General features: G+C 37.0%; 1 protein-coding gene across 3 annotated transcripts in view; it reads right to left on the bottom strand.

Moving 5' to 3' along the window:
- The window catches only part of CFAP54 (cilia and flagella associated protein 54), a 386240-nt gene that overhangs the window by 158748 nt on the left and 201568 nt on the right, over positions 1-25924 (bottom strand). For all 3 annotated transcript variants that reach the window (XM_054527528.1, XM_063712226.1, XM_063712225.1), the window contains 6 exons: positions 24430-24496; positions 22116-22298; positions 19614-19700; positions 13333-13455; positions 8670-8723; positions 4677-4872 (listed from right to left, as the gene is read on the bottom strand). In XM_054527528.1, coding sequence (XP_054383503.1) covers positions 4677-4872; positions 8670-8723; positions 13333-13455; positions 19614-19700; positions 22116-22298; positions 24430-24496 — 710 coding nt within the window. The remainder of the gene's footprint in view (positions 1-4676; positions 4873-8669; positions 8724-13332; positions 13456-19613; positions 19701-22115; positions 22299-24429; positions 24497-25924) is intronic.

The following is a 25924-nucleotide window of genomic DNA, read 5'->3' as shown; positions in this document are numbered from 1 at the left end:
TATTTTATTAACACAGGAAGCCAGGAAAATCAGTAGTCCAAAATAGAGAATCAAGAATCATAACCTATGTCACTTAACATAATTTCCTCCAGTTCTATCCATGTTGCTACAAATGACAGGAGTTCATTCTTTTTTATGGCTGAATAATATTTCATTGTGTATATATATCATATTTCCTTTATCCATTCATCCATTGCTGGACACTTAGGTTGATTCCATATCTTGGCTATTGTTAGTAGTGCTACAATAAACATGGCAGTGCAGGTATCCCTTTGATAAACTGATTTTCTTTTTTTTTGGATATATAGAAAAGATTTCTGGATCATACAATAGTTCTACTTTCAGTTTTTTGAGGAACGACCATACTGTTTTCAATAGTTGCTGTACTAATTTACATTCCCACCAACAGTATATGAGCATTTTCCTTTCTCTACATCCTCACCAGCATCTGCTGATTTCTGTCTTTTTGGTAAAAGCCATTTTAACTGGGGTGTGATTATATCTCATTGTGGTTTTGATTTGCATTTTCCTGATTATTAGTGATGTTAAATTAAGTATTTTCTCATATGCTTTTTGGCCATTTATATGTCTTCTTTTGATAAATATCTATCCAGGTCTTTTGCCTACTTTTTATTTGAATTACGTGTGTTTCTTCTGCTATTGGGTTGTTTGAGTTAATTATATATTAAGTGAAATAAGCCAGGCACAGAAAGAAAAACATTGCCTGTTCTCACTCATATGTGGGAGCTAAGAAAAAAATTGTTTTCATGGAGGTAGAGAGAACGGTAGTTACTAGAGGCTGGGAAGGGGAGATGGGAAGGAGGGATGGAGAGAAATTCATTAATGGGTACAAACATACAATTAGATAGAAGAAATAAATTCTGGTGTTTGATAGCACAGTAGGGTGACTACTGTTAACAAGAATATATAGTATATTCCAAAACAGAAGAGAAGATTCAGAATGTTCCCAACACAAAGAAATGACAAGTGTTTGAGGTAATGGATATCCCAATTACCCTGATTTGATCGTTACACATTTTATGTGTATATAAAAAAACATATACCCCACATACTTGTACAACTATTACATATTAAATTTAAAGCTGTAAAATGAAAAAAGAATCATAACCTGGTACATATGAGAATTTATTATATAATGAATTTCTTATTTCAGTGAGGAAAGGATAGATTTTTTAAATAAATGATAATGACACACTAACTATTCATCTAAACTTACAAAGGATATAACATCTCAGGGAAAAGAGATGTCCAAAGTCTGAAACGCAGTGAGTAATGGTGAGCAAAGAAAACAGCAAATAAGTAGGTAAAGCGAAACAACTATTGAATGGAAAAAAAATGGTATAATGTATAAATATCAAATTAACAAAAAAAAAAACTAAAACCTAAAGCTATCAAATCATAAAAGTAGGAAGGGTTGATCAGAACAAAATGATCTATGAAGAGGGTAGAGATACTAATTAACTTTAAATTTTAAGTTAAATATGACACATCAATTTCATTCCTAGATATATAGAAGCTCTTACTCATAAGCACTCAGAGACATGTATAATAATGTTTATAGAAAACAGTCTAAATGTCTATCATCAGTACATGAAGAAATAAAGTGAAAATAAAGGAACCACAGCTACAAACATAAATACAGATAAATCTCAAAAACACATTGTTCCGGAGATTAACTTCTGGCACCCCAATGTGAAGAGCTCTATGAACCCACTTTACCATTAAATTAGTAAAAATTATTGGTTTTTTAATGCTTAAAGTCTCTGGAAATGATTCTAAGGCCATACAGCAAATGATTAAACATCTAGTCAAGAACACTTACTAAAATGTGGTGAGAACAGTACTGCAAGTCTGTGGTATATGGAGAAAGATGACTACTTCTCTTCTCTCTGCCTGTTCAGTGAGATAGAAACTTCTCTTCAAACTGGCACAACTAAGCAGACGGGGTTCCCTTGTTCCACTCAGCCTCACCACCTTGTGGGACAGAGTCTCTAGCTTAAGCAAAGTAACACTGAGAACACAGGAGCCCCTCTAAGTCTTTTTCCCAACTCATAAGTGTAATGAACAAAGAAAATAATAAAGATTGAAATAGATAATAATAAAACAGAGAATAGAAGAAAAAGTAGAAGAAATCAACAAAATTGAAAAACCTATAGCTAGACTGAGAAAGAAAAAGGGAGAAGACTCAATAGAATTGGAAATGAAAGAGGAAACATTATTACTAACCTTACAGAATTTAAAAAAAGAATTACAAAGGAATACTATGAAAAAATTGTATGCCAATAACTTAAATAACACAGATGAAATGGATGAATTCCTAGAAAGACACAAACTACCAAAACTGAGTCAAGAAATAGATAATTTTAAGAGAACTACAACAAGTAAAGAGATTGAATTGCTAATCAAAATGCTATCTACAAACATAAGTTCAAGCTCAGATGTCTTCACTGTTGAATTCTACCAAACATTTAAAGAAGAGTTAATATCAATTCTTCACAAACTCTTCTAAAATATAAAAGAGGAGGGAACACTTCCCAACTCATTCTGTGAGGCTATATTAATTATGCCTTTACATTTTCTGTATGTCTCAAGACCAGCCTGGCCGACATGATAAAACCCCGTCTCTACTAAAAATACAAAAACTTAGCTGGGCATGGTGGCAGGAACCTGTAATCCCAGTTACTCAGGAGACTGAGGCAGGAGAATTGCTTGAACTTGGGAGGCGGAGGTTGCAGTAAGCCTAGATGACACCATTGCACTCCAGCCTGGGTGACAAGAGAAAAACTCCATCTCAAAAAAAAAAAAAATTCTGTATGTCTGATGTAGAAATGATAACATGTGGGGCCTTGCTGACCTCCCAGTTCCTAGAGACGGTAAAAGACTCACCTGTGAGCACACCTTTCATGTGCAAACTAAAGAGCCCATGCCCCCACCAACTCGTTTATTAGGCTCTTACCCCAGGTCACCCTTCCCCTGCCCTAATCACTCCAAGACCAGTTATCAGATATCTAGAGACAGCCCCTATGCCCCCAGGGCTCACTGAAATTATTCAAACTAAAATTATTCAAATACTAAGCCTGTTCACCCTGCTTTACCCATCCATTTGCATAGCAACCACAGTAAAGGCTCTTGCTCATGTTTCCCTCGCACTGCCCTCTGCCTGCTGAGACGCAGCCAAGCTCTCCTGTGTTCCCTTCTCCCACAGTGGTGTGGTGCACCCTTCCTCTTGGAAACTGTAACTATTTTTTCAGTGGCAGTCATCTGATCTGTTGGTCTCACCATACCTGAATAATAAAACCTACATTTTAAAATAGAGGCCCCAGAATTACTCTGATATCAAAACTAGACAAAGACACTACAAGAAAACTGCAGACCAATATCTCTTATGAGTATGAATGCAATCATTTTCAACAAAATGCTAGCAAACAGAATCTAACAAGTAAAAAGAATTATTGGCCACATGCAGTGGCTCACACCTGTAATCCCAGCACTTTGGGAGGCAGAGGCAGGCAGATCACTTGAGATCAGGAGTCCGAGCCTGGCCAACGTGGTGAAACCCTGTCTCTACGAAAACTACAAAAAATTAGCGGGTGTGGTGGCAGGCGCCTGTTGTCCCAATTACTTGGGAGGCTGAGGCAGGAGAATCACTTGAACCCAGAAGCAGAGGTTGCAATGAGCTGAGCTTGCACCACTGTGCTCCAGCCTGGGCAACAGAGTAAAACTCCATCTCAAAAACAATAATAATAATAAGAAGAAGAAGAAGAAGAAGAAACCATGATCAAGTGGGACTTATCCCAAGAATGTAAAAACGACCAAAAATCAGTTAATGTAACACACCATATCAATAGAATAAAAAGCAAGAACCACATAATCATCCCAATAGGTGCAGATAGAGCATTTAATAGAATTCAACACCCTTTCAATGATAAAAATCACTTGACAAACTAAGAATAGAAGAGAAATTGCTCAACCTGATAAAGCATATCTATGAAAAACCCACAGTTAACATCATACTGAATGGTAAAAATCACCTATTTTTAAGGCAACATCTAATACAATTGAAAATTTCCCTGTGGCCCATACATCCCATCCATGGGTTATATACCCCATAGAAAGATACACTATGTCATCTAGGTATGTTGCACTGTGGCAATGTTCCTTGGAAACGAAGTGCATGTGCACCAGTGGAGGTGAACGTTTCTTCTTATTCAATCATTCCTCTATTGGTGCACATGCACTTCGTTGCCAAGGAACATTCATGGGGGATGATCATGACCTAGAATACTATACAGTCAATATAACGGACCAAAGCAAAGCAGTAGACTTGGAGTGATTTCAATGAAGTTTTTCTGCATGGGAAATATCAAATGCAGAAAAATGTGAATATACCATTTTGTCAATAAATGATAAATCCTATCATGTATGTGTATACATATGATAGTGTATTATATATAAAGCATATGAATATGGATATATATAAACACATATGTATATGCATATACCTAGACATAAGTACATATGTGTGTCATTATATAAGCATAGAGAAAACTGTGGAAGAATATATACTGTATCATTTATACAGATTAGTGGGGGCTGGGAGAATAGTTATGGAAAGGGAGGAGAAAGAGAAATTAAGCAAAAAATAAAACAATTACCTTTCAAGTTTGGTAGGTTTGGTTTGCTCTTGTTGGTAATTACTGTCTTAAATTTATTTTCTGGGACACAATTTATTGTTGCAGCCACACTTAGGAAAAAGTATGCTTTAACAAAATTAAACTTATTTAAGAGATGCGGTTGGCCAATTGTAACCAGAACTGCAGGCAAGCCTTTATTTCTTAATTCATCAATTGCCTAAAAAATGGAAAAAAGGAAAAAGAGCAAATTAGAAAAATACTTTTTCAGATATTATTATCTTCATTCTTTTGCAGTCCACATTTGGTGTAGGATGAAGGGATATAGGGCTGGGCATGGGGTATTGTAAATGGGAGGTCTACTGAGAGAGACATGTAACGTCAGAACCATCTCAACAGTTCAACAATGCTTCTGCTGTTCCCCACCAATTTCTAACCTGTGCCTCATGAGGCCAGCTCTGCCATCGTGGCAGAGTAAACCTGGTGCTCAGAGTGAAGGATGGGATCCTTTATCAAAACAGACAAACTGAAAGCTCATTAGACACACACATCGGCTACTCTGCTTTAGTGTAAGTAAATCAGAGATACTATGACAGGAACAGGAAAAGATGGGCAGACGAGCAATCTCCCTACCCAGCTTAGAGTCCACCGTCAATCATTAGAACCCCTTCTCATATACACCCTCAACTCCCTGGGTCCTCACCTATCCAAACACACTTCCTTAGCAAAATCACAGCTCTAACTCTGAAATCCAACTCTGAGCCCTCTTACGGTCTGCATCCCTGGGGTGGAAAACAGCTGGAAAAAATCACACAATCACACAAATTGTCCCATTTTAAGTACCCAACCAAACCTCAACGCTGCCTTGTAATAGTCCAATATTTTGCCAGTCCATTCACCCTCTCTCTCTTTCTTAGACAACCATTTTGCGCCCTTCCCTCCTCTAAATTCTAACCCTTCCTTCCCTGGTTTCCTCCCAGCCAATGACCTTGCTTCCTCCACTTCACTAGGAAAACTGAAGCAGTCAGAGTAGAGCAAATTCCTCCATCTGTTTCACCTACCTGAGCATCTGCCCCCAACAGCTCTACCTTCCTTTCTGCTACCTAAGGCTGGCATTACCACTTAGGCCATCATTCCTTTCTCCAATGGGCTACTCAGCCATTCTCTCCTATATCATAAATATGCTAATCTCTACAGAAACTTTCCTATCAGCACACAGCCATGCTTCATCTCCTCCATTTTAATAACCCCAAAACTCTCTATATCCCAACTTCCTTCTCCAGCCACTACCCCATTCTTTCCTCCCCTTCACAGCAACACTCTGAAGAGTTCCAGTTTCTCTCTTTTCATTTGCTCCTAAACCCACTCCATCCCTACATCTTAACCCTCTGGTCAAATCCACCAATGGCCTACACTTGGCTAAATCTAATGGTCAATTATCAGTCTTTGAATACCATGTAACTTCTGATCTGATGCCATTATTTTATATGCCAATTAAGCTGTCACATGCCATCAACTGTAAAATGCATTCTGATTTTAGAGACATTAAATGTGAAAAAAAATTCAAGTTAAAGACTCAGTGTATTATTGTATTTGATTCATCATCAAAATTTGATACTACTGATCACCCACTCTTTCCAAACATGCTTTCTCCTCTTGGCTTTCAGGCCACCACACTCCCTTGGTTTCCTTCCTATCCTACTGGCCTCTCCTTTTCTGTCTTCTGTGCTGGTTCTTCCTCTTCTCCTATACCTCTTAATATTGGATTGTCCTGGAACTCAGTGGTCTTCCTTCTCCTCACTCCCTCCCCTTAGGTGATCTTAATCAGGCTCATGGTTTTAATTTCATCTGAATGCTGATGAAATCACAACTTTTTCGCTGTAGCTCCAACCTCTCTTCTGAACTCCAAATTCACAGAATCAACTTCTGACTCAACTCCTCCACTTGGATGTCTAACAGATATCTCAAACTCAACATCTCTAAACTCAGTATCTCCAGCACACACACAGGTGCACGTGCACACACACACACACACAATGTAAGCGCTTTGAGGTTTGGGAATTTGTATTATGGTTGACTGGTGTATTTGACTGACAGCATCAGAACAGTACCTGGCACATGGTGGGCTCAACAGATTAGGAAAAGTAATCCCTTTATGGCATAAATCAGTCAGGACACACTTCTGCTCAAAACTCTCCAGTGGCTCTTCATTTTGCTCAGATAACAGCCTAGTTACAATGGCCCTACAACCCCTTCTCAATTTGACCTCTCTGACCTTATCTCCTACTGCTCCCATCATTCACAGAGCTCTAACCACACTGGCTTAGATGTCCCTCGCCAAGCTAGGCAATGTTGTCTCAGGGCCTTTGCACTTACTTTTCCCTCTTTTTAGATTGTTCCTTCTCCAGATTTCATATGACTTGCACCTTTAGCTGTTTCAGGTCTATTCACAAAAGCCACTTCAGTGAAGACTAACCTGACTACCCCATTTAAAATGATCATCTCCAACCTAACCCCATGCTCCCAATTCTCTTTATGCACAGCTGCATTTATTTTCTCCCACAGCATGGTTCTCCATCTAATGCACTATATAATTTACATATTTATAATATATTTACTTATATATCATGCTTTATTACTAGTCTTGCCCATTAAAATACAAGCTACATGAGAGCTTGGAGTTTTTCTGTGTTGTTGATTGACTAATGCTGATTGACAGCATCGGAACTAATGTTGATTGGCAGCCTATTGCCTTGCACACAATAGGCTCTTGATTTTGTTGTTGAATTAACACATAAGGCAGATGTTGGGGCTATCTATTCTAGAAAAAAAAAAGAGAAACTATTTCCCTTACGTAAACAAAAAAATTCCATTGTTTGGAAGAGCTTGAAGCATGAAACTTCAGATTGGTTGGGAGAAGGTTTCTCTTGTCTTTTCTCTCTACAGCAAACAGTGATTTAATGAGCCTTGACAATTACACACAAACACTTGAGGATCAAAAGAAGATTAATTAGTAATACTATTTAACACTCCCTTCTTTCCCTTTATGCAAAAAAACATAAAGTATAATCTGAAGAGTCTTAAGAAGACCAATGGTACTGTTTTAACTAATTAGCTAATAGAAACCGAGTTTCCATTATACTGTCAGTCTCTTTTTCAATAAAAAGAAATCATCAGACAGACATTCTTTTTATACCAAAAACCACTCCCTAAGGAAGTGTTTTAGGATGCTCTGGCATTTAAGATGGGAAAGAAAGAAATATTCTTAGACACCCCAAGGTCTTGGAGCACTAAAATGAAATAAGAATATGTATTTCTATCTTCCTAACACCAGTTATTTCATTTCAGGCAAATTGCTTATAAATTAAAACAAATTTTTAGGAAAAAAAAAACAATGAATCATCTGAAGGATAATTAAAAGTGAACTTTGTGGAACAAAATGCACAATAATAGAAAAGTAATAAGATTACATTTAATAAAACTTAGATATAGTCCTATTAAAATTATGGAAGACAAAAATAAAGCAATTTTGAGAAAATATCTCTCAAAATTATTTAATTAAAAATAAATACCTTACTTAATGCTGTTTCCTAGCACTTAAAAAAATAAAAACCATGTGTATCTATCTGCATTAACTGTCGTCTGGTTCTATGAACTCCTTCCCCATCCATAGCCCCCTTTAACAATGGTTGTGCCACAACTCTTCTGCTCTAACACTTTCTAAGAGAGATAGACTGCCAATACTCCTAAGTTTTTTTTAATTATTATTTCAAGACATTCAAATATTACTAGGTCATCAAGTGCTTAAGTCCCAATCATTCCATTAGTGACAGGAACAAATGTATTTAGATGGGCAGTAGAATCCTCTTTTTGTGAAAGATACTGGGAAAAAAAAAGAAAAGGATATTACATAGCAGATTTTCAGAATCAAAGACTACATCAACCAAATAGATTAGAATGACTCAAAAATTATCCACACTTATGAAAACCATGTTTATAAAATATTATTATCCTTACCTGTATATTTTCTTTACTGGTAAGAGGCTTTCCTGAGTCAAATGATTGAAAGATCTGTCAAAATACAAAATAGTAATAGCAAGAACAAGATTATTTGAGTATTCTTTTAAATAAAACATTTAATGTGTTCTAAAATTATTTTAATTATCATTTTTATTGAAAAAGCAATTTATGCTCTAGTCAGAAAAGTATTGTATAAAGAAAGTAAAAATCATACATAAGTCAACTTCTTTTAAGAAATACAATGTTAATATTTGATGTTTTCCCTACTAACTTCTTTTTGATGTATTTTAAATATATATATATATATAAAATATATATATATATATTTTTTTTTCAGACCAAGTCTTGCTCTGTCACCCAGGCTGGAGTGCAGTGGCGCCATCTCAGCTCACTGCAAGTTCCACCTCCCAGGTTCACACCATTCTCCTGCCTCAGCCTCCCAAGTAGCTGGGACTACAGGTGCCCGCCACCACACCCAGCTAATTTTTTGTACTTTTAGTACACACGGGGTTTCACCGTGTTAGCCAGGATGGTCTTGATCTCCTGACCTCGTGATCCACCCGCCTTGGCCTCCCAAAGTGCTGGGATTATAGGCATGAGCCACTGCACCTGGCTGATGTATTTTAAATTTTTAAAAATAGATTTGTATTCCATGTTCGCTAAACATTACATCATAATTTTCTTCCCACATCATTATTTGTAAACTTCAGTCTAATGTGTAGGTGATACTTTAGCCTATGAATGTAGCCCAATAACCTCTTTCCTATTGCTGGATATCTCAGGGAGCCACTTCCCCATCATTATCCCATCATTCAGCCCTAGTTTAAATAACACTGATGACTATTTTGTCTATATTTCTGATTATTGCCTTAGGATAGATTCCTGGAAGCAGAATTTCTGGGTCAAAAGATATGAATATACTGAGAAAATTGAAAGAGTCTGGCTCAATTTACACTCCCACCCACATTGTATGAAAATGTCAGAATTATTGCACTTTTAACAACAGTGAGTATTATCACTTAAAAAAGTCTTTACCAGTTTGAGATAAAATTGTATTGCTATTCAGAATAAATATTTTTCATTTTTTTTTCCTTTTTGGTGTATTACTTGTCATTATATTTGGCTCTAAATATAATGTTGCATTAGGAAACATTTAGTTTATTTGCCACAGGAGACTGATGTATCTAGTAGGATGCATCTCTCTTGGTATAGAAGGCCCTTTTTAAAAGATTCCCATTGGTAGAATCCAACAGCAATGTCCCTCTGTCCCTCCCTCATCCCCCTTGGTCACCAGGAAGTCACCAACAGCTTCCATGGACAGGTTGCTCCCATGTAGATGATGTCCTACTCAAGTACCTGTACCTCTTTGCCTGGCCATAAGAATGTTCAGGAGAGGCTAGAAGTGCAGAGAATAAACCTTACCAAAGAAGAAGAACAGAAGTGTTCTACCCAGTCTCTCTGAGAGCCCCAGTTACCCATATTGGTGACCTTCTCATTCAAGCTCTCTGGATTGGTCTTCCCCACTTCCCTATCTAGCTTTCCTACTAGCTCACCTTACTTCTTTGAATCACTTCCCAAAGACACTATTGTTCCCAAATCCTAGTCTCAGGATCTGCTTTTAAGGGAACCTCCCAAAACAATACATCACAGATAGCTTTTATTGAAAAAGTATTGGTGTTTTAAAAATTCTTCCCTTCTTTGAAGATATTCTTTATTACCCATAATACATTGAAAAGTGAGTAACTGAATCCAAGGGGAAATCCTTGGTGGTATAAATTAAAGAGAGTTTAATAATGGGACTTGAGATTTGATGATAAGAGCAGAACACCAATATGAGTATAATGTTAAAATACAGAATTTTTTTAAAGGCCTGTGAAAAGTTCAATAGTAATCTGTAGGACTTTTTCAGTTACTTCTTTTACAAGTGAAACTTAATTCATTAATCCCTTCTTTAAATAACTAGCCTGCAGCTTAATAACATTGGCACCTATTTTAATTATAAATCCTGAACACATTTCCTCTTTTAATTACACTTTTGAAATTCCCAACTGAAGCTGGAAAGCTGCAAATTAACTTTGAGAATACAAAATCTGAAATCAGAATCTACTGGGAGATAGATTCACCCATACATTTATCTTATGAAAACTAGTTGATAAAAATGAAGTTTGGAATCTACTTGTAAAAATTAGCTTCTGACCGTTTGTTTATTTACTTCAGTGAAAGCAGTGACCACTGAAAACTCTCTCTTGTTTCTCACCCTACCCAACTGGTTTCTCTTTCCTTCTCATCTTCCTGGACTCTAAATGTGAGTGACCCTAATGTCTAGTCCTCTGACTTCTGCTTTTCTCTATCTGCCTCATGCCCAGCTGAATTCATCCAGTTCCGTGATTTTAAATCTCTCTTCCAGCATTCCCAAATGTGTCCCTGCAACCCCAAACTCTCCCCTGAATTCCAGACCCTATATGATCTGCACCTAACTATGCTGCGTTTCCACCTGGATGTCTACTGGGAATCTCATACTTAACATGTTCAGCCCCTATCTGGAGCAGTATTCCCCATCTCAGTACACGAAAACATCTTCCTACCAGTCGCTCAGGTTGAACACTCTGTAGTCATCCTTGCCTCCTTTCTCTTACATCCTGTATCCAAACCATTATCAGCAAATGCAGCTGGGTGTACCTTCACAACACACCCAGAACCGGACTGCTGTTCACTCCCTTCAGCACAATCATCTCAATCACTATTATGCCCCACCCAGATTATCTGCAACAGCCTCCTAACTGGTCTCCCAATGTATACCCCTGCCCACCCACAGCCTCTTCCCCAATAGTAAGCAGTGTCCTTTCATATTTAATTCCTATCACATCACTTCTCTGCTCAAAACTGCGCAGTTTCCCATCTTATTTAGAGAAAATTCCAGTCCTTATCAAGCCCTATGAGGTCTTACATGATCTGACTCCTAGGTCCCTCCTCCTCCTCCTCCTCCTCATTGCAGCCTCACTTTGCCTACTTGGTTTTCCTCAACCACATCTTGCAAGCATCCCTTTTAGAACCTTTGCCCTTGCAGTTCCTCCTACTTGGAAGGTTGTTCCCTCAGATCTTTCCATGGCTCACTTCCCTCAAAACTTGCTTATTATAGAGATTCTCCAAACCACTTTGAATAAAACAGCACTCCACTGCCCTGGTCACTCTCCATCCCCTCAATTCTGCTTGATTGTCCTTCACAGCTGTGTATATATCTGACATATACTTATGTGCTTAATGTATTTGGTGTTTATCTTCCTCACTGGACTGTAAGCTCCAGGAAAGCAGGAGTCCCCCTGCTGTCTTTCTACTGCTCTATCTCCATGCCTGGAATGGCACCTGTATTCAGTAAGCACTCAAAAAATATTTTTTAACTGATTAAAGTGTAATTAACTGAGGAGCAAGCAAGAAAATATTGCTAATTTAATCCAGGTAAGATGATGCTTAATTTATGCCACAGAAAATGAGCAAAACATCAACCAACTGACTCCAATCTCTCTCTCTTTCCCCTCTCTATGTGTATCTCTCTATCCATCTATCAATCTCACACAGATATATGCATATATATGGATGTATATACATACATACTCATGCACATACATGTATCCAATTGCCTAATAAACATCCCTCTTGGAATGTTCTGTGGATAGCCTCACTTCCTATTACAATAAATTATAATGCTGTAGCAGTCATATGGAGTAATAAGCAGGTACATTTTAGGGGAATACTCTGAAGTAATGATCATATTATATGTAAATATAATGTCAGCTTATGCTAGTGGTTTTCAAGACTTATAGCTCATTCTCCAGGTTGCTTTAGGTCCTCCAAATTTGAATCCAACCAGCTGGTATTGTGCCTATCAGTCTCACTCCTCACACACACACTCTCTCCCAGGCAAAATGACTTGCTACCTTCTCCCATTTCCTTTATTGCTGGTCTAGCAGGGTCCAAGCATCTGCCTGAAGCATGATCACCCAGTGATTCCCAGACCACCATGAAGACCAAAAGAGAGGAAAATAATAGCTCCCTCTGATTTAATTTATGCTTTAAACGTCAACTCCAGTATTCATTTTCAAGGATGCTTCAATTATCCAGTTTATAAATACAAATTAAACAAGCCAGGTAAAAACTATCTCCTAAAATCAAAAAAGGTTAGACAATATGGAGGGATGGTCTCTCCTCACAGAAATCAGAAGAAATTTGAACACATTCTTAAAACTTTGGTATAAAGTATGAAAATCAAAGAGATCCAAATAAGACATAAGGAAAGACTATTTTGATTTAAAATATTAACCAGAAATTATAATATTAGACTCAAAAAACTAAGCAGTAGTGGCTGATAAACGTGCCTAGTAAGACTGCCCATGGTAACTATAATAAAAAGCAACACGCAGCGTCCCTGAGCCAGAATTCGATGGCAAAAACTACTCCAAAACCATGCTCCCTCCCCCATGACACTCTTCCAACCCAGACAAATGAAACCTCATAAAATCCTGATGTCAGTTGTAACCAGGCTTAACAAAGAGGGCTAAAATACCAGAGATTGTAAATACACTTTCGTGGGAATGTTCCTTACATTTTAGGAATGTATCCCTCATAGGTAAAGAAATTGCTTTGAATCAAATTGTCAGGTTACCTTCATTTTTCCAGTGGCTTTATAGCCTGCAGGTATTGAACAAGGCATGTTTTTTCCATAGAAAATTTGGGATATCTCATAAAAGGCTTCAGAAAAGAATCTCAAATCTATAAGGACTTCTATCTGTAAAGGAAAGGAAATAATGAGGTACTTAATTAAACAATTTGTTTTACTTAGAGAACAAAAGTATAGAGAAAATCGTCAACTTTCTGAGATCCAAAGTTTCTGCTTAATGTTGGTAATGCATTATGAATTAATGTTTACTAGACACAGTGGAGAGAGATGCGTGTGTTTATGTGTATGCCCATATACATGTGCAATGGACCAAGAAGCTAACAGCAGGCGCCTGTTCAAAACAATGGACATTTATCAGATGCTGCTTACTTCATCAGAGGCAAACACATTAATATTTTTATAATATGATAGCTGTATAAAAGTTTTTTTAATGATTTTTTTTGTTCCCATTACTAACTATAGCTCAAAAGAAATACAAAACAAAAACACTCCTAATGTTCTCCAGCCCAGCGAGGCAAGTCAAACTGGGAGACTAACTCCACAATGTATCAACATAGAGACAACTACTAATTTTCTTTTATTTTTAACTTTTATTTTAAGTTCAGGGGTACCTGTGCAGGTTTGTTACATAGGTAAATTGCATGTCATAGGGGTTTGGTAAACAGATTATTTCATCACCCAGGTAATAAGTATGAGGCAGGAGAATAGGGTCTGAAGGAAGGGAATCTAAGGCTGTCTCACGCCAATTTCCTTGAACTAAATTGAAAGGAAAACCCTAACTTTCCACGCCTGAGTAACAAAAGGACCAGAGGCTACTCCCTTTGGAAACCCCCATCTTTTCTGCGGGGCAGATAGGAAATTGGCTGTCTGCAACCAATCAGACTAATTGCAGGCGAGTCTTCGTTTGCATAGAAGTATAACTTTGTTACTTCACCCTAGCCTCTGATTGGTTGCCTTTTGCAACCAATCAGATGTTTGCACAGGAGAGTAACCTTTTTAACTTACTTCAGTCTCTGGTTGGCTGCTTTCTGCAACCAATCAGACTGATTGTGGGCTACCACTTCATTTACATGAGGTGAGCATGAAGTGGCCAATGGGAATAGGGGACATTTGGACCCAAGAAAATTCCAGGGAATATTTGGACCCAAGAAGACTCTGTATCCAGACCCTTGAGCCGCTGCTCACGCCCACTCCCGCACTGTGGAGTGTACTTTCATTTTCAATAAATCTCTGCTTTCATTCTTCTGTTGTTTCATTCTTTCTTTGCTTTGCTGGGCGTTTTGTCCAGTTCTTTGTTCAAAACGCCAAGAACCTGAACAACTTGCAGTCACAACCCTCTACTGGTGACAAGTATAGTACCCAATAGTTAGTTTTTTGATCCTCACCTCCTCTCACCCTGCACCCTCAAGCAGGCCCTGGCGTCTATTGTTCCCTTCTTTGTGTCCATGTGTCCCTAATATTTAGTTCCTGCTTATAAGTGAGAACATGTGGTATTTGGTTTTCTGTTCCTGGGTTAGTTTGCTTAGGATAATGGCCTCCAGCTCAGCTCCATGCAGGTTGCTGCAAAGGACATGATCTCATTCTTTTTTATGACTGCATATTATTCCATGGTGTATATGTACCACATTTTATCTAGTCTATCAATGATAGGCATTTAGGCTTATTTCATGTCTTTGCTATTGTGAATAGTGCTACAATGAACAATTTTCTTATCCATAATTAATGGCCACTGTTAATTTTAAATACATATATTTAAAAATATTAATCAATTTATAGCTATATATTTTATATGGCTTAATTCGAATATAATCCAGCAGGATCATCAATCAGAAAATTATAGAAAAATGAGTTCTTATTTAAATTTGTTCAACATATTTATGGAGCACCTCATATGTACCAAGCCCTCTTGGAGGTTATGTTCCATTGGGATGCATGTTTATCTAAGTTTCCGTGACATATGAAGATATATACAACATACAAAGGGATACAGGGTACTTACAAATGCTATTTTCAAGACTGTGGTCAGGAAGGAATTATCTGTGAAGGAAACCTTCAAGAGAAGATTTGGGAATGGCATTAAAGGAGACAGACATGAAAATCTGCTAAGGGACCTTAGTGTAGAGGCCATATGGCAGGACTCAGGGAGCAAGGGGAGGAGGTCAGGAGGTGAATGTCAATGCTGGCCAAGAAAGGTCAAGTAGAACCTGAAGACCAGAGTAGGGACTTTGCACGTTATTCTCTGTGTGATAAGGAGTTATTGGAGAGTTTTAAACAGGACAGGGCCCTAACCGGACTTAAATTGTGAAAGCTATCTAGTGACTTTGTAGAGAACAGAGAAGGGTAAATGTGGAAGCAGAGAATAAAGTACGAAATTAGATTAACATGTAAATACATAACATAGGAAAAGAAAACTCCATTTATCCTCAGCATGTCCACCCATCATACTCTCTGTTTCCCATTTATTATTATCTTAGGAATCTCAAGAGTGTGTGAATTTTAAAGAAATAAAAACGTGGGCTACTGGGAAATTGGATACATAAATAACATGAAAATAAAATATAAAAGATCAGGAAAATATTATTAATAAGAAAGAGAAAATTGCTCGTCTATTGAGTCGCATACTTTGGTCTTTGCCTAAGACACCTTGAGGTCTAATCTCCCCAGTGCCATATAATATCAAAGGAGTTTCTGGGGGAGACATATAAACTCTTTCAGGTTTCTAGATGACCATTTTTCTCATTACCCCTAGGAAGAAACACTTCCCCATATCTGTATGTGGTTAGTTTCCTTGAGTCTTGACTATAAGATTGCTGAACATGGACTCTTTCTGGCTTCAGTTTATCATACCAATCTGACCATTTGAAAAATCAATGGGGTAAATAATGGACATATATTTTCAGAGGTGACCAACACTGCAAACACAAACAAGCCAGACAGCAAAAAGAACTACCCACAAATCAACCATTCACTCACACAAATATAGAATCATTGGTACCCTTTCTAGGTTTGATGTGTTGAGAATGACAAATCTTTCAAGATGTTGGCAGTTCTAAAGTGAAGCCAGGCCAGCTGATCACAAAGAGGTCTTAAAGCTTTCCCTGAAAGACACTAGGGCACTATAGAAACTTCAGAGTGTGATCTATTGCTCTTTGATTTGTCAGGAAGCATCACTGCATGTTATTTCCCGACTATGACTTTTCTCTCTTCCAACTCCCTGACCCCAGTTTACTTCAGAAAGGTCAGGCAAACTCTGCTCACACAGGCTATCATTCCTTCCTCTGTATAATCCATCATTTGTCCTCTTTCATTGCTTCTGTCAAAACCCTGGTCTGGTTTTTCAATCCTACTATGCCAGTAAGATCCCACTGCTCACTCTACTCCTGACACTGCTACCAGATACCAGATATGATCATGTCATTCTCCTGATCCAACTATAATTAATTAATTATAGAAAATAATAAGATTCTATATAAATTCTATAATTAATTCTCCAACCCAGTTCTCCAGAATTGAGTCCACAGTTCTTCTCTGGTTTTTATGCTACTCTAGGACAAAAACAGCTACCAAGTGCTAACAATATGATTAAAAAAAAAGTCATCTAACCATTTTGTTCCAGATTATGTCCTTTGGTGCCCCTCTAGATCTCCTCTTGATGAGTTATGATCATTGCAACCCTTTCATGCTTCTTGCCTCTTAAGGATAGACCAGATTGTACATGTTACACAATTCGGATACTGCAATCTCTTCATTTCTCTCATGGCTCCACCTCCAAATTACACCTCTTCAGAGTTGGGAATTCAAGACTAGGTCCCTGGTATTCTCAATGTCATTGACCTCTGGTATACTCATGTTATCTTCTACAACCTGCCTACCCAAAACCTCCACTCTAGTGTGACTGAACCACCCCTGCCCCCTAAACAAGTCAATATTTTCTCACCTATCTTTTACACTGACTGCCAAGAAATGTTCCCTTTTTCCTCTCTCCTGCTCCATGAATTCTACTCTTTTCAAGTCTAAATCTTACCTACTTATAAAACCTAAAGACTCAAAGCCATTTTTTCCTCTTTTGAACTCCTGGAGAGTGTTCATCACACTCATTTGGAAATGACCGAGTGGCAGGTACCAACATTATTGTCTTGGGCATACGTCCTGTCTTTCTTCTCAGTTTTCACTTCCTTATAAGCAAGGACCATTGGTTACATTTCTTTGACTGGAGTTACTAACATGGTGCTTTTAAATAGGAAGTACTCGATAAATGTTGTTTTAGAGTTACATCAATAAATATCTGCCAAGTATTTTCTAGGTGAGTTCCCACTAAACACTATAGAGAGTGGACAGTAGGCACTTGATAAATGTCTGCAGATTTTAAATTCAATAGTTAATTACTGAATTTCAACTATGTGAATGTATTACCCAAGATACTACAGGGAATTAAAAGATGAATAAGATACAGATCCTAGCCTCAAGAATTTTGCAATATTGAAGAGAACATTATCTTTTGTAAAAAAGAGAGAAAAGTTACATGGAGTTTCTTTTAAAAGTGTTGGAATTCAAAAGCAAGAGAACTCATAAGAGTTCAGTAACTCAGAGAGGGTGATTCAGAAATTTTCATAATCAGTAACAAATTATTTATTCCCAGGTTAAAATCATTAATAATCAACACTAGAATTCTTAATTTCTTTACTTAGAAATAGCATGCAACAAACTATTTGGGTCTGAAAATATAGGCCCCAGGGCAGGGTTTAGACACGAAGAGAAATTCAAATGGAAGTTTAATTTTCCCTTATTAGAAAATGGGATAAATTTGGGGACAAAAGGCAGAGAGTATTTCCACAAAAGCAGAAGTATGAATTAAGCCAGTGGTGTGTTGGAGCCCACTCACTCCAATTTGGCAGAGCTGATTGTGCACATCTTGTCCCCGATTCCATCGTTAGTGATGTCTTGTTGGTAGCTTGAAGTCAGACATAGTGGGAGTATTCACACCATGGATGGAAATTGAAAATGCCACAAATGGAACTTTTGAGGTGTTCTTTTGTTTTTTTTTTTGTTGTTTTTTTTGAGATGGAGTCTCGCCCTGTTGCCCAGGCTGGAGTGCAGTGGCACGATCTCAGCTCACTGCAACCTCTGCCTTCTGGTTTCAAGCGATTCTCCTGCTTCAGCCTCCAGAGTAGCTGGGATTCCAGGTGCCTGCCACCACACCCAGCCAGTTTTTTATCTTTAGTAGAGATGGGGTTTCACCATGTTGGCCAGGCTAGTCTCGAACTCCTGACCTGGTGATCCGCCCACCCCGGCCTCCCAAAGTGCTGGGATTACAGGCGTGAGACATCGTGCCCGGCCTTGAGGTTTTTTTTCAGCGCCAATTGTGACATTTACCAGCCCATAGCTGATTGCTCCATTCAGTTGGAGGCAAAAGCATGAGATGATGGCCAAGAAAGATTTTAAGCACAAGAAAGCCAAATGTTCTATCTTCAATTGTTTGTTACGCCTCAACTTAAATTTATCTGTCTTCCTAATTTTTAGTAAAGTCCACTATAGAAAAAAGGGTGAATATATGTTGTGTGCGTGTGTGTGTGCATGTGTGTGTGTGTAAAATGTAAAATAGAGTTGAATTCTATATTACAGTTGAGGAGGTACAGAACTGGGAGCATATTTGTTGGATATTGAGATGATCCACGTACAAAACAAATTCAACAAAAGTGGGAGCTGGCAACATGGGTGATTAGGAAAGAGAGCAGAGAGAACAAGGTGCTTCCCACTCCATGTGGTGTTCAAGCCAATCAATCACACATGAATCTCAAAGGCAGAGAACCTTAACTGACTTCTGGATTACAGGATTTTTTGTAATTTAGCATCTATCTGGTCTTGTTAATTCAATTACCTGTGCATTGAAAAATTCTTGTGTACCATGATATCCATAAAGGCTCTTAGGAATAAATTCACAGAAGCTCAGAAAACTGGTTCAGTTGGTCTTCACCAGGAAGCCAGTCTCTCAGCAGTGGTGATTTCCAGGCCAATTGGTGTTGGGTGAGCCTTATTGCCATGTGCAGCTGTGCCTCACTTTACTGTGGCCCAAGCATAAAAGAATCTACAACTTTCTAACTGGCTCTTTCTCATACTTTATTATAATAATGGGTAAGTTATTTCTTATATCAGTGTAATGCCATGTTATTATCAGCTTGTTACTATAAGTCCTAGAATCAAATTAATACATGACAATATCCTTAATAGTTCCAGAATATCAAATGTCTTAAAAGCTTGTTACATACCTTGAGGATTCTTGCTTCTAGATTTCTGATTACGTCTTGACAAATTCCAGAAACAAAATATTGATACAACGCAAGGAGAGGCAGAACCTATCAGGAGAAAAACACTCTTTGTTTCAAAATATATTTTATCAAACTAATAACCTAATAATCAAATTTAGCCAAATATTAAATATAGGATATGTTATATACTGATTTACTTTCCATGCTAGGAAACTATACTGTTGAAAATAAGTGAAATAATCTATCTAGCACATGCTTCATAAGTTTATCGGAAATTTAAGATGCTATCAGAGACTTACAGTTCCCAGTAGATGCCATTTGGTACCCCAAAACTAGGTTGCACATCTCTTTAAGCAGGAAGAGGTTAAAATCCAATCAATTATCTTCCTTGAAAATAATTAACTCAACATAAATATATGAATCACTGTGGCCTGTGGAAAAATTCTAGCAAATGAGCTACCAAATAAATGGAAAATTTAAAGCAAAGGAACTCAATCTCTGCTCCCTAACTGGATCCTACTTATTCATTTCAATGCCAGCTGCTTTTTATCTTCAATTAGAATTTTTCTATCAACAAAAAATATTTATAACATGCCTATTATGTGTTAGGCACTGTTGAATGAGAACAAAATCTAACAAGTCCCTGCCTTCACATAGCGTATATTCTACTGGTTAAAACCCAAGCTTACTCTTCCCATAATATTTTTATTTTCCTAGAATTCACCCCAAAGTTCAATTGCTCTTGAAGTCCCATGGATATATGGGAAGGCTTATAGACCATCAATATTTCAAATGGCCCAACCACAATCCATCCAGAGAAAGATGTGGAGAGGACAGTTTTGCCTAACACTGGAACAGCTCCTGACCTCAAATCAAACCTGAAGCTCAGCTCCTGCAACTGTAGCCTTCCCTGCCAAAGGAAGATGGAGTGAAAGGGAGATTGGGATTCCCATTAGTTAGCAAACTATTTCCCATAGCTCCACAGCTCTGGGTCACATAGCAAATTTTATATTCCACAGAAGTCCCCTTAGCCGCTGGGCTTCTTCTGGAGAAAGTTAATGTAATACAAAATGGAAACTGTTTACTTCTTGCAATTTCAGCTGGGGAACCTCTAATTGTCAGTCAACTGACAGCTGCTAATAGCAACAGCTTTTTAAAAGGATTAGAACTGGTCTTGAATGATTTCAAACATAATACAATACATTTTTCTATAACTATGCCCTACAAACATAACACGATACCTTTTTCCACAATTAATGCAGCACAAAACATTAAGAGTTGGCGATTACCTTTGAGATTTAGTTTCTTTTCTTTAGTAAGAAATAAAAACACACTATTTTATTGCTGCCAATTGCTCAGTTATTCAGAAAAACATTCTCAATTTCTTCAGCTTTAGAGAAAAAAAAACCTCATTTCTTTTCCAGCACAGTGATATGTATTATATATGAATATGACTAGGCAGCTAAGGGTTACCCAGGGGATAGAACTATTTCTTCAACCCAGAAATGAATCCCTTTAACAGTGAGAGGGGCACCATTTTGTTATTTTTAAAAAATAAACAATTTCTCACCAAGTCTGCCAAGTGTTAAATGCACTTATCAATCTCTTTACTTTAATACATGGTTTTATAAGTTAACAATTCATATCAGGGGGCAATAAATATTTTCAATATAAAGAGAGAGTTGAATTTAGAAGAACAAATATACCAAGAGAATAGAAAAAAATATATGGGGGAAAAAAGTAAGTAGGTATGAAAATCATGGAGGAAAGGGAAAAAAGCAGAAAAGGAGAAAGAATAGATGTGAAGAAGCAAACAAATGGGAAAAAGAGATGCGAAAAAATAGAGGAAAGAACATAAAGAAAAAAGACAAAATAATGGAGGAAAATATAAAATGGCCAACAATTCTAATAGAACATACTAATTTTTTTAATGCAACCAGCTTCAAATTTATGACATACACTGTGATTTCTTTCCCCAAAGGAGAAGAGAGCTGTATTTGGATTTTTTTTTATTTCCTAGGACATTAAGAAATGTCTGTCTTTTATCTCATACTTACAACCTATTTTTCTCTTAGATGCACCCTTGACAGAGAAAAGACAAGAGACATAAAGATAAACTTATCTCAATAAAGAAACACTCTCACAGCTTTGGGATTGATATAACCTGAACAACTTAATGCAGTGGCTTACAAGTACACTAGATTTCTGTGTTTGAGATCAGTGATGCATTCTGATCAATTTCACCAACTAACTTAAGAAAAAAATATTAAGTAACACAGTAAAAGGAGAAAAAGTCAAATAGACTGCTTTTGTATCCAAAATGCAAAGAAAGAATATTAATTAATACATTTTAGTTTGAAGTATAAGTAAGAATCCTACATATATAGTTTAAAAGTTAAACAGTAACTGACCAAAAGAACATTAGCAAAATTTTAAAAGTATGAGGTAAGTGGAGCAAAATATCCCAGTGATATATATTTTTTGATTTTACAAATTACTTACTATTAGGTTTTGCCTAACAAAGTGCAGTTCACGTATAATGTAATGCAGACTTGCAATTACAGAGCAAATGTCAGCCCTGTATCTATCTGAGAAGAGTTCGATGCCTGGGAGAAGCTGAGTGATTTCATATTGAGCATAGCAACGTTCAGCTTTGGGATGTGGAAGTGTGGTTCTAAGCAAACCCTGAAAATGAAAAAAAGTGAAATATAAAGAGCTATAGATAGCATTTTCAATAATGAAACAAAAAAAGATAAATACATGTATTGCTTTATAAAATGCTTAGTATATGCCTAGCATACTGTACTTTGTAATAAATGGTACTTATCATTTATATTATCATCATTACAGGTTCCAAATGCTTTTATCACTCCAGATGGGCTTTTTAAATTCCATGGTAGTTGGATACTTCTTATTTTCAAAGAAATTATCATTATATTAAATTATCTTTTGTTGAGGGTCAATCTTATGTTAAGCACTGCTGGTAAATTCTTTATAAACATTATTTCATTTAATGTTATTTTAACCTGCTCTTAGAAGGATTATTATGTCACAAATGATATAATTGAGGCTTAAACAACTTATCTGAAGTCACACAGCTAACAATGGCAGAAAGGAGATTCCAAGTCATGTCTATTTAGCTAAAAAAAAAAAAAAAAAAAAAAACTATGTTCTTTCCACTATACCAAGCTATAAGTAGAGGAAATGACTACTTGTTTCAGAAGTCTCAGTCAGGCAGCGGTAATTCCAAACTTTTACCTGCTTAAATGAAAAGATTATTGTTTAATTTGACCAATAGTTTTTGGTAATTTATGTAACCAACATTACATTAGATGTTGGGGAAACAAGATGAACACACAAAACACATTTTTCATTTAAGGGTGCTTCTTTTGTTATTTTAACAATTAAAATTTCTTAATGACAAATGCATCATGAAATTATTTTAACGTATATATCAGAAAGAATTTCAATCCAATGGCTTATTAAGGTCATGAGATATCCTATTCTAAAATACTTTGTAGTTGTTGAAATTTTTACTATCACAAATTTGTTTTAAAATCATAAAAAGAATTAATAGGCTTTTAAAATAAATCCCACCAGCTAATTTTTATTTTAGGTATAGTATTACTAAGAAATAATACACATATTGTCCACATTAAGCAGAAAGTTAAATACTTGTTAAAACACGTATTTTCTAAAACATAAACAGCATTATCTTCAAGAACAAGGAGTATCAGAAAGTAAATAATGCGACATAAGAAGTCAGAGTCGGGTCATTTCCTCTACACCCTTGCCTCCTGTACTTCTTCCCTTTGAAGCCCAGGCAAGAGGTGTAAGGAACATAAGAAAATTGAAAAGTCTGGCCTTCCATTCAGAGAAGCCCTTCCTGAAGAACTCACTTATTTAGATTTCATAAGCTATGAGACTTCTCTGATACACAGAACAAGAGTGCCCATCCTTCAGAGTAAATAGAACCTTTAGTAGATTGCAAAGGCCCCTGGTTACATTTTGGAATTTCAAAAGGTCTTGTATTTCAGATAAAAGCTCCTTTCTTCTTCAGTGAAGGCAAACCAAAATTCTGAGAACTGCAAGCATACCTCTCCTGTAGTCTTCAAGTTATTTTTCACCTTTATCATAAGATAGATTTTATATCACATAACCAAGCAAAACTGAATTTAGAGATGAGGTAACCTAAGGCAACTATTTGAAGTCAGACTACCTTCATACTGATTACTAGTAACATGATCTTCCTAATGACAGGAGACTCAGTTTCCCCATCTGTAAAATTCCTTCTTCTGCAGTGTAAAGGAGAAAACTGACTCTGTTAAATATTAAAGGTGGGCCAGGCATGGTGGCTCACGCCTGTAATCCCAGCACTTTGGGAGGGCAAGACGGGTGGATCACCTGAGGTCAGGAGTTTGAGACCAGCCTGGCCAACACGGTAAACCCTAGCTCTACTAAAAATACAAGAAATTAGCTGGGTGTGGTGGTGCGCGCCTGTAGTCCCAGCCACTTAGGAGGCTGAGGCACAAGAATCGCTTGAACCCGGGAGGCAGAGATCGCAGTGAGCTGAGATCACACCACTGCACTCCAGCCTGGCTGACAGAGTGAGACTCCGTCTCAAAAAAAGAAAAAAAAAATTAAAGGTGAAAGTCTCACAGGGGTTCAGCCAGCAAGAGAAAGATGGGCTTGTCATATTTAATCAAGATTCATGCTATTTTGCTGCCTGTGAGTTTTCTGAATATGATAAACTTTTTTTACTGATCCAGTGAATGGTTGTGCTACCATGGAAAAACATACATACATAGAGTGTTACCTGAAAGAGTAACGCAGACAAAATGCAACAGTCAGTTTTCTTTTCAACATTCAATGACTTAATAAATCTAAGTAAGTATAAGAAAAATAAATTGATTAGTAGAAATTTTCCAAAAACATTGATATAAATATGTCTTTACATATATATCTAGAACACAAAAAGTATAAGAAAAATACATACGTATAAATATATAAGAAAATAGAAGGAAAATATATTAAAGAAGATAAAAAATCCCCTATAATCCTACTGCCTAAACATGATTACTAGTAACATTTTAGTCAATTTCCTTATATGTACTTTTTCTGTATATAATTATACACATGGAGAAACACATACATACATATTAAGACTAGAATTATGCAATACATACTACTTTATAAACAAAATTTTCATTCACAGACATAACAAACTATATTATTATTCTAAAGAACTTTAATGTTTTATCATACAGATGTGCCATAACATAAAAATATTAATCTCTACTTTGGCGTTTTCTAATGCTGAGGTAAACATTGTTATGCCTACACTTTTGAGCACTTATCCTATTGGTTCCACTGAATGAACCCCTGGAAGTGGAAGTTTTTGGTAAAAGGGGGTGCACAGTAAAGGCTTTTGATGAGTGCGGTTAAATAATTCCCCCTGAAGACTGAAGCATTGTATTTTCTCTCTAGCTGTTTATTATGGAGCCATTCACAACATTAAGTATCTCCACCAAACAAACATTAATGTCTCTCCATTTACAACTCTTTCATTTTATGTCCCTTAGAAGAGTTTGAGTGTTCTATATATGAGTCTTAAAATTCACATTTGCAACTACAAACCACATTACCTTCTCCTAAGTCTTTCTTAGATAAAACCAGTCAGGTTCACTACATTAATAACAATGTCTACCTCAGTTCAGCTTCACTGTGTGGGTCTTCAAGTGTGGTATTTTACTGTGGGGGAGAAGAGTTTCCTCTACTCAGGGAGTCTAGGAAAACAGCCAAAGCCCCCGTAGAATGACATCTCCTATGGCAGTCAGACTTCCGGCTGGGAAACCAGGAAATGACTTTCTGTTTGTTGAAAATCACTTGGTAATAACTTCAGAAGCTCAGAGAAGCGGAGGTGCCCTCTGGCAGGAAGGCTGTAGCTGTTCCTTTCCAAGCTGTTCCTTTCCTTGGCTTTTCCATTCCCAATTGCCAAGCTCCAATAAGTCACAAGCTCAGATTTTGTTGAGAGAGAGAGAGAGAAAGAGAGAGAGAGAGAGAATGTGTGTGTGTGTGTGTGTTCTATCCCAGGAGCACAAAAAAATCAAACTTGACAGAGGTCTAAATCTTTGACATTTAATACTTTTAAAGCAGTACTTTCTTACTTCCCTGACTGAAGATGCTAATCTGAAAGCAATGTGATCACTACCTAGGAACAGTTAAGTTTTAAGTGTGCTCTACAGCTTAAAACACTATGCAGGTTGTTGCTCACCACCTCCGACAGGTAAGCTAAAGCAGTAACTGCAACT

Source organism: Pongo abelii, chromosome 10, assembly GCF_028885655.2.
Source record: "Pongo abelii isolate AG06213 chromosome 10, NHGRI_mPonAbe1-v2.0_pri, whole genome shotgun sequence".
Taxonomy (NCBI): Eukaryota; Metazoa; Chordata; class Mammalia; order Primates; family Hominidae; genus Pongo; species Pongo abelii.
The sequence above is the reverse complement of the archived record's forward strand: the minus strand, read 5'-3'. Positions and strand labels throughout refer to the sequence as shown.